The sequence below is a fragment of the Palaemon carinicauda genome, chromosome 21 (genome assembly GCF_036898095.1).
Source record: "Palaemon carinicauda isolate YSFRI2023 chromosome 21, ASM3689809v2, whole genome shotgun sequence".
Lineage (NCBI taxonomy): Eukaryota > Metazoa > Arthropoda > Malacostraca > Decapoda > Palaemonidae > Palaemon > Palaemon carinicauda.
In genome coordinates this window covers 57,077,822-57,095,321 of record NC_090745.1, presented here as the reverse complement: position 1 = coordinate 57,095,321, position 17,500 = coordinate 57,077,822, and the positions used below count along the sequence as shown (strand labels likewise).

The 17,500-nt window shown below is 41.0% G+C and overlaps 1 protein-coding gene across 6 annotated transcripts in view; it reads right to left on the bottom strand.

The window, feature by feature from the left end:
• The window catches only part of LOC137615282 (rho guanine nucleotide exchange factor 10), a 737,263-nt gene that overhangs the window by 148,038 nt on the left and 571,725 nt on the right, over positions 1-17,500 (bottom strand). For 4 of the 6 annotated variants that reach the window (XM_068345013.1, XM_068345012.1, XM_068345011.1 and 1 more), the window contains exon 2: positions 1-1,009. This exon is cut by the window's left edge and continues 825 nt beyond it. The exons of the other annotated variants lie outside the window; for them this stretch is intronic. In XM_068345013.1, the coding sequence (XP_068201114.1) occupies positions 1-748 (748 nt within the window). In that variant the 5' untranslated portion in view covers positions 749-1,009. The remainder of the gene's footprint in view (positions 1,010-17,500) is intronic. 6 annotated transcript variants of the gene reach the window in all.

The window sequence follows — 17,500 nt, the reverse complement described above, 5'->3', positions numbered from 1 at the left end:
CACCGACATGAGTAGCATTACGTTCTAAATTATCGGCAGAAGACTCCACACAGGGTAACTCAATGTTCCTTGGAACTGCGTATGTTTTGCCATCATCTCCTTCAGCAATACTTCCATGCACATGACATTTATAAACATCCTCCAATAAGGGATGTGTTTCAAGTCTTGGTGGAGGAGGATGAGGAGTTTGCAAGGCAGTATCTGTCAGGTCTTCTGTAAAATTGGCATCATTAAAGGAAGGAGTGTCGTAAAGATTGTCAACTTCTTTCATGGTGTGAAGTTCAGGCAATAGACGACAGATAGAGGTCATCAGATCTGTCGGACCCTCGTCGCACTCCGAGCATGCCGTTTGAACTTGAGACAATTCTTTCAGATATGATGAAGGAATTCCCTCAGAAGAGTCTGACAATGATCCATCCTCCATAAATGAATAGGAATTTTCAATTTCATCAGTAGTAGCATCGCCATCCCTTAATACTGGTACATTATCATTATCAATACCTAAAGACAACCCACAATCAAGACTATCTGGTGGGGTAATAGGAAATTGCGTAGGACACAGCCCTTCCTCCTCCCCTTCATCTGTCCTAAGAGGTGGTGGGGATGGAGAGGGTCTTTCAGAGGATTGACCAAAGGCAAAATCGCCTGGCCCTTGTTCCTTTGAGTTTTTTCTCTCCCCAGAGTTCTTCCTAAAGGTGTTCTTCATCGCTTTCTCCACCTGCTGGCCAACACTTCGTAGGAAGAACATGACCCATACTTCATTTAGGGGACAATATCAGAACTATCATCGATACGTCCCCATTCGACAGCAGTACAAATTACACAAACTAATGAAGATCGGCAAGAAACACATTAGTATCCTTTATAATTTAGGTCTGAATAAAACTATCACTGCAACATCTGATAACTACCCAAGTTCAATTCACAAGTCTTAAAAGCCATTAATCTCACACAAGAAAAATTTACTTGATAACTTTCACTCAAAGTAGTGGCACATAATACCTGAGGCCTGAAAAGGAAGTACAAAATTAGGAGAATATAAGCACAATGGTTATTCATGAAAAAAAAAAAAAAAGTATAAGCACTTAATGAGTCGGTGTTCTAACCTTTCACGAATAATTATTATTATTATTATCATTATTATTATTATTATTATATTACTTGCTAAGCAACAAACTTAGTTGGAAAAGCAGGAAGCTATAAGCCCGGGGGCTCCAACAGGGAAAATAGCCCAGTGAGGAAAGGAAAAAGGAAAATAGAATATTTAAGAAGAGTAACATTAAAATAAATGTCACCTATATAAACTATAAAAACTTTAACAAAACAAGAGGAAGAGAAATAGGATATAATAGTGTGCTCAATTGCAGCCTCAAGCCAGAGAACTCTATTAGAGAAAAGAGGTTGAGGGCGATGAGAATTTAATTATGATTGTATACATGGAAAAAAATACAAGTTTTCGTGCGTACATCTATAAGTATGCGTTTTCTGACAGTCCGTGGGCAATTTAAGCGAGTATGCACGTGCACACGCTAAAGATAACAGTTATGTAAATCTAGGTGGTCATAGTATATACACTACATACTAAAAAAAATTTCAAAATCAACTCTAAGAGTACATGATCTCTGTACGATTACAAGAATGATTGAATTATAAAAAAAAAAAGCATTACCTAGTACAGATATTTTAAATAGCAAATAAATATGAAACCATACTACACGGCCCTTTATTAGGACACTAAGAAGATAGATTTAAATAAAATATAGTAAACACCACTACCGTTACTACTGCTATCAACGTACCATTGAAAAGGTCAACACAAAAATGTTTCAAGGTTCATCGCTAGACTATAAAAATTGAATCAATCCAAAGAATCTTACACTTCCTGAAAATTAATGAATAAATCTAAAACCTGGTGAAAACAATGTCTTTTAAGAGACAAGCAATAAAGCTCAAAATAGAATGAAATCCAAAGATTTGTAAATGGACTGAGGTAAAGACAACAACTCTACTGTACAACACGTTTCTTACACGCTCATACACTGGTAGTGGAAACCTGTTTAAGCTTGCTATCACATGTTTTATACTGTTTGAATTTTGAGTAGTTCTCACAACTGAATGTATAAAAGCTTGTTATCTTATTGAATAAAACTCACTTGCATTCATCTCATCTCTCTCTTAACACCTAACAACCACCTCACACATTGATAACCACCAGAGTGACTACTCCGCACTGCCCTTTTTTGCCCACCCAGTTGCCCTACCATTTTTACAATGCCACTCACCGAACTTGACTCTTCAAAACATGCTTCCTCAACGAAACTGCCGCCCTTTGCCAGCGGCGAAGCGTTCGCCTGGTTCGAGCCGACCAAAGTTCAGTTTCGCATTAAGAGTGTGACTTGCTTAAGCAGCAGCGTAGACTGCGTCCTCGAGGCAATCCCCAAGCACACTGTCCCGGTAATCTCCGATTAGCTTTGCAACGAAAGGGACGCCCTACTAGAGTATAATGCCCTCAAAAAATTACCTCCTGGAACTGAACTCACCATCACCAGCCGTTCGTATAGCCAAGCTTTTTCAGCTCTCTCTACAGACGTTGGGGGACCAAAAGGCCTCACTCGCCCTAAAGGAAATGACAAGTATCACCTGCTTGTAACTTGTCGCAGATGGTCTCCTCGGAAAGTGAACCTACTTTGTGCCCTTTGTGTATGATGCCTATCCTAACCTGTAAGTGCCGCCTTCCTCGATATTGATATTTTGCCTATGAAGGACCTAATGACCAAAGTCGTTGCCATTATGGACTGCCACTTTAACACCTTCAAGACCTCCAACAACGCCTCCATTCCTGACAAAGAAGACAACAGCACAATTCAACATCAACCAAAGTTGACATGCATGTGGCAGGACAAAGACTCCCACCCCATGATGTGTGGGTGCAGTGACAAAACAACCCACTACCCACATATGCCACCCCACGCTCACGCCCCAACTAACAACCTCTATGGCCATGTACTGCTGCTCATTGGCCACAGGTATACCACTACCACTCCATATTCAGGGCTGCTGTGAAGAAATGTGCAAACAGTTGTTAGTGCCCATAAAACTTGAAAGTAAGCCATTGCTTGTTGTGGTGCCCTCCGCTATCACTAATCTTCTCTTCTTACATGATGCAGGTATGGGCATAGACACTGCTGCTTACTGTTCTCTCCTAACAAGGCCACTCTCCAGCACACAACATAGTCATTCTTAGCCTGCTGACATCCACCAGGTAACTGCCAATAAATCTGCAATCCCCACCTGCAGCTACAAGACACTCACTATCATTTGGGAGTGCCAAATATCATTGAAAGTTCTTCGTTGTTGATGTCACATTGCCAGTCCTTCGTGGAATTTTCCTCTCCCATTTCAACCTCCTGGTTGATGCTGCTCATAGACAGTTAGTCAATATAGACTCATACTCGTCAACACCTCTTCAACCCGCCTCTTCTGACCTCGCTCTCCACATCAGCACACCGACGGATGCCTACGCCCACTTCCTCCGGTAGTACCCAGAAGTCTTCCATCCTGAACTTTACCAAACATCCACGGTTTCCACCAAGCACAGTATTTATCACCATATCAAGACAACGGAGCCCCTGTGTTTGCCAGATTCCAGCGTCTGGCCGCGGGTCCTTTGGCAGCTGCTAAACATTCACCAAATGGAAAAAATGGGCCTTTGCCAAAAGGCCTCAACCCGATGGTTGTCACCCCTATACATCGTCCTGAGGAAGGACGACTCCCTGCACCACTGTATGGATTACAGGTGTCTGAACATGCAGACAGAACTGGAAATCTACCAGCTCCCTAATATAGCTAATGTTACCTACTACTTGCACAAAGAGAAGGTATTCTCCATTCTCCACCTCTTAAGGGGGTATTATCAGGTGCTCATGAACCCAGAAGACAGCCCCAACACTGCCATCCCCATCCCCTTCGGGACTTACACATTCAAATACCCCTGCTTTGGCCTTCGTAATGTAGAGGCCACTTTTCAATGCCTCATGGATGGCATCTTATGGGACCTCCCCTTATGTGTATGTTATGTGGATAACATAGTTCTGTTTTCTTCCTCCAAAGAAGAACACCTCCGTCACCTACATATCGTTCTAGACCGCCTGCAACAAAATGGTCTTGTACTCTGATACAACAAGAGTACCATTTGTGCCAAATCAAGTATTGTTCTTTGGGCACCACATCCCTCCTGAAGGAGTCCACCACCTCTCTGAGAAGGAATCAGCTATTCAGAAGTTTCCTATGCCCTTGACCGTCAAAATGCTCCATGCTTTCAAGGTAGCAGGTTGGCCGGGGCACCAGCCACCCAGTGAGATACTATCGCTGGAGTTATGGGGTCCTTTGACTGACCAGACAGTACTACATTGGATCCTTCTTGTTGGTTATGGTTCACTTTCCTTTTGCCTAAACATACATCGAATAGTCTGGCCTATTCTTTACGGATTCTCCTCTGTCCCCATACACCTGACAACATTGAGATTACCAAACAATGCTTCTTCACCCAAGGAGTTAACTACTGCAATGCAAAGAAGGCCTTATCAATTTCTGCTGATCTCACCTTTCCCCATGCCACATGCCTCTCTCCTTCTCACCACCGATGACAGTGACGTCGCTATTGGTACAGTACTCAAGCAGATGCTCTGCTGCTCACCCCGCCCATTGCCCTTCTTCAGCAGAAAACTGTCCAAAGCGGAATCTGTTTACTGTACCTTCACCCACAAATTACTGGCAGTGCATTTAGCTGTCCGTCACTTTCACCACTTCTTAGAGGGTACGCTCTTCGTCATTCGCACAGATCACATGCCGCTGGTACACGCCCTCAATCGACAGTCCGACGCATGGTCTGCCAGTTAACATCGACACCGCTCAGCCATGGCTGAATACAACAACGCCCTTCAACACGGCCCCCTGGAAAATTAATCCTATTGCAGATGCTTTGTCAAGAAACACATTGGCCACTGCTCACCTGCAATTGCATTACATCACCTATAATTGCATTACAATAAAAACAACCAGAGTATCGAGCATGCAAGAAACTCTGCACATCCCTTCGTTGGGAGGACGTCACCCTCGACGACTCCAACACCACCCTCCTCTGTGATGTCAGTACTGGTGGGCCACAACCATGAATATCTGACCATAACGTGCCGAAAGGTGTTTGATTTCTTCCATTCATGGCCTCTCACATCCCTCGCGCTGATCTACTGCACAGCTACTGAAGACCAAGGCCAATATAGAGCAGGTCAGGCGGTGAGGAGATTAACGGTGACTCACCTCTCTCAGCGGGCCTCAAATCACCCCCATGCGGTCAAAACAAACCACGACCTTGTCTTTCGGGCCTCATCTCTAGCCCAAGGCCAATATCATTATATCAATAAATTTAATTACTCAAAAAAAATGCAGTCATTGCAAGACTGAAAAATTAATTATTTAATACCATAATAAGGCTAAGATATAAGGTGAAATAATTATTATCACAGCTGTCTTAAAAGGAAGAAAAAAAAAAAAAACTTCCCTCTGAGAATCCTTAAGAAGTAAACAGGTGACACCGGGCCTCGTCTGGGCAGATGAGGCCCGCTAATTTGCCTCGGGCATTTCTCTCCGCCCGACCTCTTTATATTGGCCTTGCTGAAGACGAAGTTCATTTGGCACAGCATTACTAGGGATGCTAAGGATTGGGTCAAACCCTGAGCTTCATGCCAAGCTTTAAAAGTACATTGACACACTGTTTCAGGAGTGGGCACCTTTCCTCAACCTCAGCATTATTTTGTCCAGATTCATGTCGACATTGTACGTCCCCTACCCACATCATAAAGACCCCATTAGCTGTTTACCATTGTTAATCACTCCACTCACTGGCTTAAAGCCTTCCTCATCCAAACTACAACATCCTCCTCACGTACATCCGCCTTACTCTCAGGGTGGATGACGAGATTTAGTATTCCCGAGCATATTACTTCTGACTGGGGTACAATTTTCACCTCTCAATTGTAGACACCATTAGCAAATCTCCTGGGTATCAACCTACATCATACACCCGCCTACAACCCTGTAGCCAATGGATTGCTTGAACATTTTCATCGGACCCTCAAAGAAGCTTTGATGTCCCGTTGCAATGACTCAAACAGGTTTACTCAGCTTCCCTGGATCCTCCTGGGACTAAGGAACACGCTTAAACATGCCCTGGATGTCTTGGCAGCTGGAATGGTGCATGGCCATGCAAATATTTTTTGGTCAGCAACCTCCTCGGACTATCTCCAGCACTTACATCACAAATTTACTGAATGCTGCCATACTTACAAGCCCCCAGCTAATCAACACATACCAACAACGGCAATGCATGTTTTTCTGCGCACCGACACTAGCAAGCCACTACTAACGCCCCTTTACATGGGCCCTTTCCTCGTGATACGTCGTACACCGGAGGATTTCTTAATTAACACTTGTGGCAAAGAAAACTGGGTTTCCATTGATCGCCTAAAACCTATGTATCTCTTGTAAGATGACCAGCCTACAGTGTGCCTCTAAAGAGCAGGAGCCATATTTCACATATATGTCTTTTTAGGAGGGGGAGTCATGTACCACACATTTTTAAATATTTAAACTTACCCGCTGATTATATAATAATAGCTTTATGCTTCTGTCCGGCAGAAATTCATAACTCGAAGCAATCGCAGATATATGCAAGGTACACACTAGCGCCACCACGGAGCTAGGTCGAACTATCCCTCCTAGTATCAGATTCCCTTCTGCCGCCATACTGGCTACATAGAAATGGAATTTGCTCGTGTTTAACCTGGATTTTAGCAGTACCTTGGTGATGTACTCTTGTTAAGGGTTTGAGCATTCGCTTATTGGGTGTTTGTTTGATATTTTATCGCTATGTTATAGCGTAAATGGTAAGATTGGAAATTTTTCAACCTATTTTTTAACTAACGAAAGCATATGGTGATAGGTAAACATCTTGCCTCATCGATGACGTCACAGTCATTTGAGATAAGCTTGAGTATGATTTGTATTTTCTTTCTTTTTCTACAAAGAATGGTAAGTTAATACATCTTACAAAATATTTAGTTATATAAAATAAAAGGATTATGTTATTTTAAGAAATTTTTTGTCCTTTCGGTATGCTTTCTTTGGATAATCTTCAATCTGTTTTAAAGATTATCTAGCGTTCATGTTTATTTATGCTACGCAGTCCTCAGTCTAACGTTACAGTAATACTCTTTGTATCGATATTTATGAAAAGTACATTTCTCTTTAAAAACTAAGTTTTTAAATTATGCTAGATGAAAGGAATATGTCATTTTCCAATTATATTGGTCCTTTTAGTATTTTTTCTTTAACTAATCTGTTTACAAAGATTAGAGAGAATTAGCGTTCAGTTAATTTTTATACGATGTAGTATTCATGACAATCAATATAGTCTCACGATTCTTTGGATCGTTGTTTACTTGCTCGTTTTTTGGAATACAAAATTTATTCGTATAATATTTACAAATGTTTCAATTGTTAAATGAGACTATTCGTCTTTTATTGGAACCCCTTAACATCAAGGGTTGATTTAAATATATAGATATATTCTTTATTCCTATATCTATTCATGTAATATGTTAATATTTTATATTAAATATTTTGTTACATTTTATATGGAATTCAGTGACTATTGCATTCCCATTCAAACCCTTGACAGAATAGTAAGTTCTCCCTCTACGGGCGTGCACTGTATACTTTTGGTTTTATACCAAAGAGTAAAAAATGCAAATTTTTAGTGCTAAATTTGTGCAGTGAATTTTACTCAATACAGTGGAGGGTGCTTCTGTTCGGACCTGTCGTTATCCTAGCCTCAGACCTATTTCAAGCTCCCGGACCCATGGGAGAAGTTAAGTTGAGCGGCAAAGGGAAGCGAGAGGCTTAGCCTGCCGCTTAACGTCTTATAAAGCGGGGTTTATACGGGCGAGCAGCTCGTCGAGCCTGGCTCGACAAACCTGTGTTTGAATTGATGTTCGAGCGTGTAAACGGGCTATTTGGTTGTCGAGCGCACTCGTCGAGCGTGCTCGTCGAGCGGCTCGATGAAAGTCAGGCTCATCTTGACTTTTGTGGGCGGAGCTACTTTGTTTGACGAGCGGTGTGAACGTGTGAACGGGTGTCGAGCATCGAACCTCAGTTGTTATTCAAACCTGCTAGAGGAAACATCATCAAAGAAATGAATAATGGCTGCCATTAATGAAAACAAGAATGAGAAGGAAGTCTTATTTGATTTCATACATACATATCGGGCTCATCAAGCTTTATAAAAAGTTAAATCAAAAGACTATTCCAATAAAGTAGCCAGAAACAAGGGAATAGCGGACACTCAGTCTTTCATGTGGAGTTATGGCCTTCCTCATAGTTGTATTTTCATAAGTAATGAAAGGGCTGACACGATTCAGTAGATCAATGTACGTGTCTTCATCCATACGCAAATAATTGCGCCAGTCATCTGGCTCTAATTTTAAAGCAACAAGCAAGTTGGTATATGAAAATTTCTCTCTTTTGATCTTTTTTTTTCCTTCTTGGTGCCACTGCTAAAGCAATGGCTATCAAATCGTCCTGGTCGAGAGACATGTTGACGTTGTTTTAGCACGAGGCACACTGAGGCTCGATGTACTGTCTGAAAGCTCTTCGAGCCGTTCTACAAGTAGGTTCGACAACCGGGCTCGGCGAGCTGCTTGGCCGTGTAAACCCCGCTTTAGACCCGAGCAGAAGTCCCCTCAAGCATTTTCTGTTGACGATCCCCAGAACGCTCGCCCTCACCGTAGGTAAGGCGAGGTAAAAGCGTTTAACTGATATCGCGCATCAGGCGCGAAGCTGAAAACAAAATTAAAATCATCCCAGACAGGTAATGAGCATTTAATGTTCTTACCTCTTAAAAAGAGCTGAACTTGATGGCGCGTGCCAAGTAGCTGAGCATGATGGCGCTCGCCAGGTGGCTTAGCATGGCGCCTCGCGCCAAGCTGAACGTAACCCTTCGCGCTAAGCTGAGTATGTCGCCTCACACCAAGCTTAACGTGACGCCTCACGCCAAGCTGAGCGTGACGCCTCGCGCCAAGCTGAGCGTGACAACAACAGAGTGTTGGTCATCTAGCTTTCACTAGACGTGATCGGCATAGCTCCGAGCGTCTGAATCGCGAGCGTTTTTTAATCATAAGCGTTATTATTAGCGTCAAGAGCTTGCATTACATCAAGTAGAACTTGATGTGTACATGACCATGAGCGTCTAGCGTTGGAACTTTGTTACGCCAGGCACTATATTAAGAAATAAATATTAACTAGAAAGATATTATGTTCTCAGACCAAGGCCTGCTTGAACTAATTCTTGGTTGGGAGAGCTAAAATTAAACCTCTAAAGCATTGAGGCAGAATTCAGAACCTTAAGGAGTTGACTCCTAGGAAACAAGACTCTTTACCTAGGTTAGAGACTTGTAAGAGGAAAGGAGTGACTTTCAGAAACTCATGAGAGTTTTCTGAAGAGTTTCAATTTTATTTTTGCACCTGCTGCTCCTCATTCCGCCTTCAGAGTTTTCCGCTAAGGAAGACGGCAAAGGAGTCTCTGTTTATTATTTTATTATTATTAATAGCCAAGCTACAACCCTAGTTGGAAAAGCAATATGCTATAAGCCTAAGGGCTCCAATAGGGAAAGATGGCTCAGTAAGGAGAGGAAATAAGGAAATAAATAAATGATGAGAATAAATTAACATTAAATCATTCTGAGAAGAGTAACAAAGTCAAAAGACAGTGCTGATAGAGCAGTGCTTTAGCGCGTCCTCAGTGCAGCATAAAGAACCTAACTGCAGATGTTGGGAGAGGAAGCGCGTTCGGCTGCAACAGCAGGATGTGCATTGGGGCTTTTGTAAGAGAAGGCAGCCCCCCTTTTTTGCTGTATACGGCCTGTCAGGATGTCAGAAGTTGGCAAAGCTTTAGTCCAGACTGATAAGGATCTTGTTCCTGAGTCTGGTGTTACGGTACAGGCACCGCCGCTTCCGCCAAACTGTTTTCAGTCTGCTGAAATGCGGAGCGTGATGTAAGCGATGAGGAAGGCGAGTTCGCGATCAAAGTTTTCTACACTGGTGTCACCTAATGTTGATCCTAGTTGGACTATGCTGCTGGCATGAAGCAACGGCTCTCATCTTTTATGCAGTCTTATCAGCCTGCTGTTAGCAAAGCGTTGGTTCATCATGATTCTTTTCAGGACGCATTGTCGCACAGGCGGCCTACCAACAAGCTAATTTGGAACAGTGTGATAAGGCTTCTATATCCCATTGAGTGTCTTCTCTTGATACCAGACATCAAACGGCCAAGCGTGTCATAGAGCGTTTGCCTTCCAAGCGCGGCGACGATCGCTAGGCAGCTAAGCGCGACATTGGGCGTCAAGCTGAGCGTGACATCGGGCGTCAAGCTGAACGTGACGTCAAACAAACCGTGCCGTCCAACGTCAGTCACATACTGTTCAAGCTACGTCCAGAGGACAAAACCTCTCTATGGAGACTCGTAAGACTTTGCTTGCAGCAATAAAAAAGGTCCACTGGATGATCTCTTTAGATCTCCAGGATGCTTACTTCTACTTCCTCATCCATCCGAACTTCAAACTACCGGAAGGTTCGTGTATGGGAGGAAGTTGTTCAGTTTTGAGTTCTTTGTTTCGGGCTAAGCACCACCCCTCAAATAGAGGGAAGAAGTATTCCAGTTTTGGGGCCTTAGGCTTCGGCCTCACCACCGCCCCTCTAGTCTTCACAAAGATCATGAAGAATGTGACAAGCATGCTCCACTCAAGAGGCATCAGAGCCTTCTTGTACTTGGATGATTGGCTACTAACAGCCCCCTCACTCAATCGCTGTCTGGAGGATTTGCTTCTGGCAATGAGTCTGTCAGAGGAGCTAGGACTTCTGGTAAATTCAGAGAAGTCTCAATTGATCCCTTCACAGAAGATCCTTTATTTGGGGATGGAGATTCATAGTCTGACTTTTCAGGTTTTTCTATCACCTGCAAGAATACAGCTAGCTTTTCTAAGGCTTTGTGCTTTTCTAAATAAGGAGTTTTGTTCAGTGAGGAAGTGGATGAATCTCCTGGGAACCCTCTCTTCACTAGAACAATTTGTATGTCTGGGGAAACTAAATTTACGACCCCTTCAGTTCCATCTCAATTGCCATTGGAGCAAAGAGGGCAGCCTCGACAAGGAGAGCATTCCTCTTACGGAACCAATAAAAGAGTGCCTTCGTTGGTGGAACAACATAAAAAGGCTCCAGGAAGGTCTCTATTTGGAACAAAAGAGCCCAGACCTTGTGTTGTTTTGCGACGGGTTGGACTCGGGGTGGGGAGCAACACTAGGAAAGTCAGAGATTGCGGGTCTGTGGACAAAACAACAGCAAAGTCTCCCCATCAATCAAAAGGAGCTGTTAGCAGTCCTGTTGGCTCTCAAGGGGTTCGAGAAGCTAGTACTGAACAAAGTAATACAAATCAATGCAGACAATACCACAGCTTTGGCCTACATAGCGAAACAAGGGGGAACGCATTCGAGGCCTCTTTACGAGATAGCAAAAACTCTTCTCGTTTGGGCACATCAAAGAAAGATATCCCAGTTGACAAGATTCATTCAAGGGGAAAAGAATATGAGGGCAGCCTCAGCAGGAGGATTCAAGTTCTCCCCACAGAGTGGACACTGTATCTAGATGTATGCAAGAAACTTTGGCGGATTTGGGGCCGCCCTCTCATAGATCTATTCGCAACTTCAAAAATCAGAAGACTAGAGAATTATTGCTCCCCAGTTCCGTATCTCGAAGCGTCACACATAGACGCGTTCCTGATGGACTGGTCACACCTAGCTGTGTACGCTTTCCCTCCATTCAAAGTGCTGTACAAAGTACTACAAAAGTTTGTGTCTCACGAGGGAACCAGATTGACGTTAATAGCCCCCTTCTGGCCGTCAAGAGGTTGGTTCACAGAGGTACTGGAATGGATGGTGGATGTTCCAAGAGGCTTTCCATTGAGAATAGATCTTCTCAGACAACCCCACTTGCCAAGAAACCATCTAAATGTTCAAGCTCTACGTCTGTCTGCCTTCAGAGTATAAAAAAACTCGCAAGATCTAGAGGATTTTCGAAGGAAGAAGCCAAGGCTATTGCTAGAGCAAGAAAACTTCTACTATCAGGGTATACCAATCCAAGTGGAATGTTTTTATAGCATGGTGTAAAGCTAACACAATTTCTTCATCCTATACCTCTATAGCTCAAATTTCCAATTTCTTTTTAGAGCTTAGAAGAAGGCACAATTTCTCCTCCTCAACCATTAAAGGGTACAGGAGTATGTTAGCAGTGGTCTTCAGGCATAGACATTTAGACCTCTCGAATAACAAGGACCTTCAGGAACTCCTTAGGTCCTTTGAAACCTCTAAAAAACGTCAACAGGATTCACCAGTCTGGAATTTAGACGTGGTTTTAAAATTTCTTATGAGTGACAGATTTGGACCTTTGAACTCTGCTTCTCTTAAAGATCTGACTTTAAAGACTTTATTTTTAGTAAGCTTAGCAACAGCTAAAAGGGTCAGTGAAGTTCATGCTTTTAGCAAAAACATTGGCTTTAGAAATGGCTAAAGCTATATGCTCCCTGCAGCTTGAATTTCTAGCAAAGAACGAACGTCCTTCTCACTCTTCTCATCTTTCGAAATTGCTAACCTCTCTGATTTGGTGGGTGAGGAGCTAGAGAAGGTTCTTTGTCCTGTTAGGGCACTAAGGTTCTATTTAGGCAGGACTAAAGGTTTAAGAAGCAATTCAGAAGCTCTTTGGTGTGCAGTCAAAAGCCTGCTTTTCCTATGTCTAAAAACGCCTTATCATATTTTATAAGACTTTTGTTTTAAGAAGCTCACGCACACTGTGGTGAGGCAGACCTTAAGCTCCTGAAAGTTAAGACCCATGAAGTTAGAGCTGTGGCAACTTCTATAGCTTTTAAACAAAATTGTTCTCTGCAAAGTATGATGAATACAACGTTTTGGAGAAGTAATCTGTATTTGCATCACTTTATTTAAAACGTGTCTAGACTCTTTATGAGGACTGCTACACTTTGGGTCCATTCATAGCAGTGAATGCAGTAGTAGGTGAAGGATCTACCACTACACTCCCTTAATCCCTAGTACCCTTTTCCCCTCTTGGAACTTTTATATATTTTTATGATTGGAGGAAACTGTTAGACAATCTTCCACAATCTTTGACTTAGTCAGGTAGTCATTTGTTCCTTGAGAGCGCCCGGAACAAGGGTATTAGTTGAGGTCCTGTCAGCATAGAGGTTATTTACCGTTTGACAGCTCCTAGAGTTCTTCAGCTCCCTGGGTGGATCGCTGGTTCTCAAATGACAGCAGACTTATTAATGCAATACAGAGAACCATTGAAGTCAGCTTCCTTAATAGGTACAAACCCTTAAGCTAGTTTTGTTTTAAACTCTTAAGTGAAATTCCATTAATGTTGCTGTCTCTGACCTGCCACCAAGGGTGTCAATCAGCTATTATTATATAACCAACGGGTAAGTTTAAATGTTTAAAAATTATATTTTCATAAAATAAATTTTTGAACATACTTACCCGCTGGTTATATAACTTAAAATCCCCCCCCCCCTCCCCCTCTAGAGACCTATGGGCATGGAAAATCTGATACTATGAGGGATAGTTCGACCTAGCTCCGTGGTGGCACTAGTGTATACCTGGCACATCTATGCGATTGCTGCGAGTTTTGAATTTCTGCCAGACCGAAGCATAAAGCTATTATTATATAACCAGCGGGTAAGTATGTTCAAAATCCTTTTTTATTATGAAAATATCATGTTTCATACACGATCGTAAACTGTAATGTTATTGTTTTTTTTTGTTACTCTCGCTCTCCCCCGCACTGATGATAAAAACCTGTTTAAGGTTGCTATCGTATGTTTTATACTATTTGAAATTTTTATCATTCTTGCTCTCAACTGTCCATATAAAAGCTTGTTGTCATGTTAAATAAAACTCATTTGCATTCACCTCGCCTCTCTTTATTTTCACCGAACCACCACCTCGCAAACTACCTAACCCTGACACATTTTTCTTTCTCTCTCTCTTTTTTTATTATGAATCTACTTTCCATTCTCCCTTCGATGGATTGAAGGGGTTGAAAAGGCATGCTACAGTAGAAATATATTGAAGACGTTGTCCTTATGGCCACACATACACACACACACACACACATATATATATATATATATATATATATATATATATATATATATATATATATATATATATATATATATATATATATATATATATATATATATACCATGCTAGGCGGTATACCCTGCCAGGCGGTATACCGTGCTAAGTGGTACTTAACATGCTAGGTGGTATTTACCATACTTAGCGGTATTTACCATGCTAGGCAGTATATCTTAGCAATCCATGTTTGCCAAAGGTTATAATTATATAAGCGGATGAGCAACCTGGTGGAGTAGTGAGAGATTTAGGTGTGGAGGAAATGCCCCTTTAAGACTCGATGAAGTCATTGGAAGCAGGGAGACGGAAATGGTTTAAGGCTTAAGCCATGGATATCAAATGATACTATATTTATAATAAGGAGACAAAGAGACAAATTGATTAATGAAAATTTTTGAGGAAGTAATGAAAATTACAAGGTAGAGCATGCTATGTATTCCATTATTGATAGCGAGGTCAAAAGAAAAGCCAGGAATGACCGGCGAGAATATCTAGACAGTAAAGCCGATGAGGCTGACAAAGCTATGAATTCAGGGAGTGGCTATGGTGTAAGAATGGCTCATAGAATTATTAATGAAATCTCGACTGAGGCAAAGAAGAGGCATTCACCCACCAAAAAGAGAAATGCATCTGTTGTAACAACAGAATAGGAAGGAAGACAACGTTAGAGGGAACACTTTAGTGAGGTTACGAATAGGAGATACAAAGGGAGTAATTTGATTGATATGCCTGAAACTGATGAAGACCTTGATGTGCCCATGATTGAAATCAGTATTTTTGAAGTCAAAGCTATCATTAAAAAAACTCAAGAGATGGAAAGCCCCTGGATAAATTGGAATAACTGCTGAGATGATATAGGCTGGAAATGAAGTGACCTCCAGAATACTTACATGATTACTTTGTAGAATGTGCCATAAAGAAGTTAGGAGTGTTGGCGAAAATGACAAAAAAGGTGACCTTACTGATTGCAGTAATTACAGAGGCATAACACTTACGTCAGTTGTTATGAAAATATATAGTGTGCTTATTCTAAAGAGACTGGAGAGAAAATTTGATGAAAAGCTGGGAGATGAACAAGCAGGATTTAGAAAAGGTAAAAGTTGCACTGACAAAATTTTCACTTTGGGACATGTTGTACAGCAATGCATAGAAAATAGAAATCTACTTTTGATAGCATTTGTGGACTATAAAAAGCCTTTGATAGTGTACACCGGCCAGTTTTGTGGAGAATCCTGCGTTATTATTGAATTCCTCTTAAATATGTGAATTTGATTAAGTCTGTTCATGAGCTTAGCAAGTGCAAAGTTAATGTTAATGGACTCCTATCAAATGAATTTCCAGTGAAAAGCAGAGCACTCCAAAGGAATGTGTTGTCACCTATGTTGTTTATCCTCCTCATGGATTTTGTAATGCACAGATGGTGGAGAAGGATTGGAGTGGATTGGTGACAAGAAATTAGCAAACCTAGAGTATGCTGATGATTCTGTCCTTGTTAGCAGAACTACACTGGATTTGCAATGCTTCCTTACCAGAATGCATGAAATATCACACGAGGTTGGGCACAAGATAAATAAAAGAAAGACAGATATGATGAGAACGGAGTATGCAATGGAGGATAAAATCTCTTTGGAAAGAGGAAGGATTAATGAGGTAGAATCATTTAAGTATTTAGGGTCTTTAGAAATTAGTGAAAGATTGAAAAACGCCAATCAAACAACGACTAGATTGAGTAAAATTTGGAAATCAAATGGCCTGAAATTACATATAAAAATCAGACTATATATCAGTTTAGTGAGATCGGTGTTACGATAAGGACATGAGGCATGGTATGACAATGAAACAATCTCCAATGGATTTAGTCGATTTGAGAACAAAGTCCTCAGAAGAGTATAAGGAGTTATATGTGGATGAGATCATGCTCAAGGGTAGATGGAGATGCTTTAGGCATGCTCTTTGCACTCCATAAGAGAGATTAGTTCACTAAACGTTCAACTGGGCTCCAGGCACTAGAAGAGTTGGGAGACCCAGGCCTACATGGCTGAGGGCTAATAAGCGCGGAGGAGGAGATGATGAGTGGAGAAGTATTGAATTAAAAGCTGAAGATAGAGACGACTGGCGAAATTTAACCGAGGCCTTTTGCGTCAACAAAGGGTTGGAGGATATATATATATATATATATATATATATATATATATATATATATATATATATATATATATATATATATATATATATTACATATATATATATATATATATATATATATATATATATATTACATATATATATATATATATATATATATATTACATATATATATATATATATATATATATATATATATATATATATATATATATATATATATATATTATATATATACAGTATATATATATATATATAGAGAGAGAGAGAGAGAGAGAGAGAGAGAGAGAGAGAGAGAGAGAGAGAGAGAGAGAGAGAGAGAGAGGGGGGGTTATTTCTTAAACCTCTTGTTCCACATACTGTATTGCAGTTTATCATTATTATTATTACAAGATAGATACGTATCTATAAACACCTAAAATCAACTTAAAAAAAAAAACCTATACAGGTAGCCATTCGATCAGCTAAATTAATTACGGTACTTGATTTTAGTCAAGGCTTACAGAGGTGACTATCATCAGAAGTCAAACATCATCATTACATAATACCCTTCGACATCCATGGAAGCGAGTGCGGGGCTAGTAACCTCATTCCATTAACAATCGATATTCCATTGCCTCCCACTTCTGAAAAATCTACTATGCCTCTGTTAATTCAAACAGTTTGTCATAAACGGTGCAATCAGTCGACTTTGATTTGTCAAAGTTATCAAATTTCCAAAAAAAGCCTTAGACTCCTTAATTAACAATCACCCCTCAAAGGGTGAAAGACACCGTGTAACAGTACACCCACACGCAGTCACAAGTTCTCTCGGTATGTTGGTGCTCAAGTATAAACGACTTTGGGATCTATGACTATAATATTCACTTTTTTCAAACAGGACTGTCAACTGGGTTTCCTATATGTAGCTTAATTCAGGCTAAAAATAGGGAGGTAAACAATAATATAGTACAAATGAAAGACCACTTTCAGGATAAGAGTGTGATTACTATCATCCGTTTCTACAATAATCAAAAAGCTTTGTGGAAAAGATTATTAGG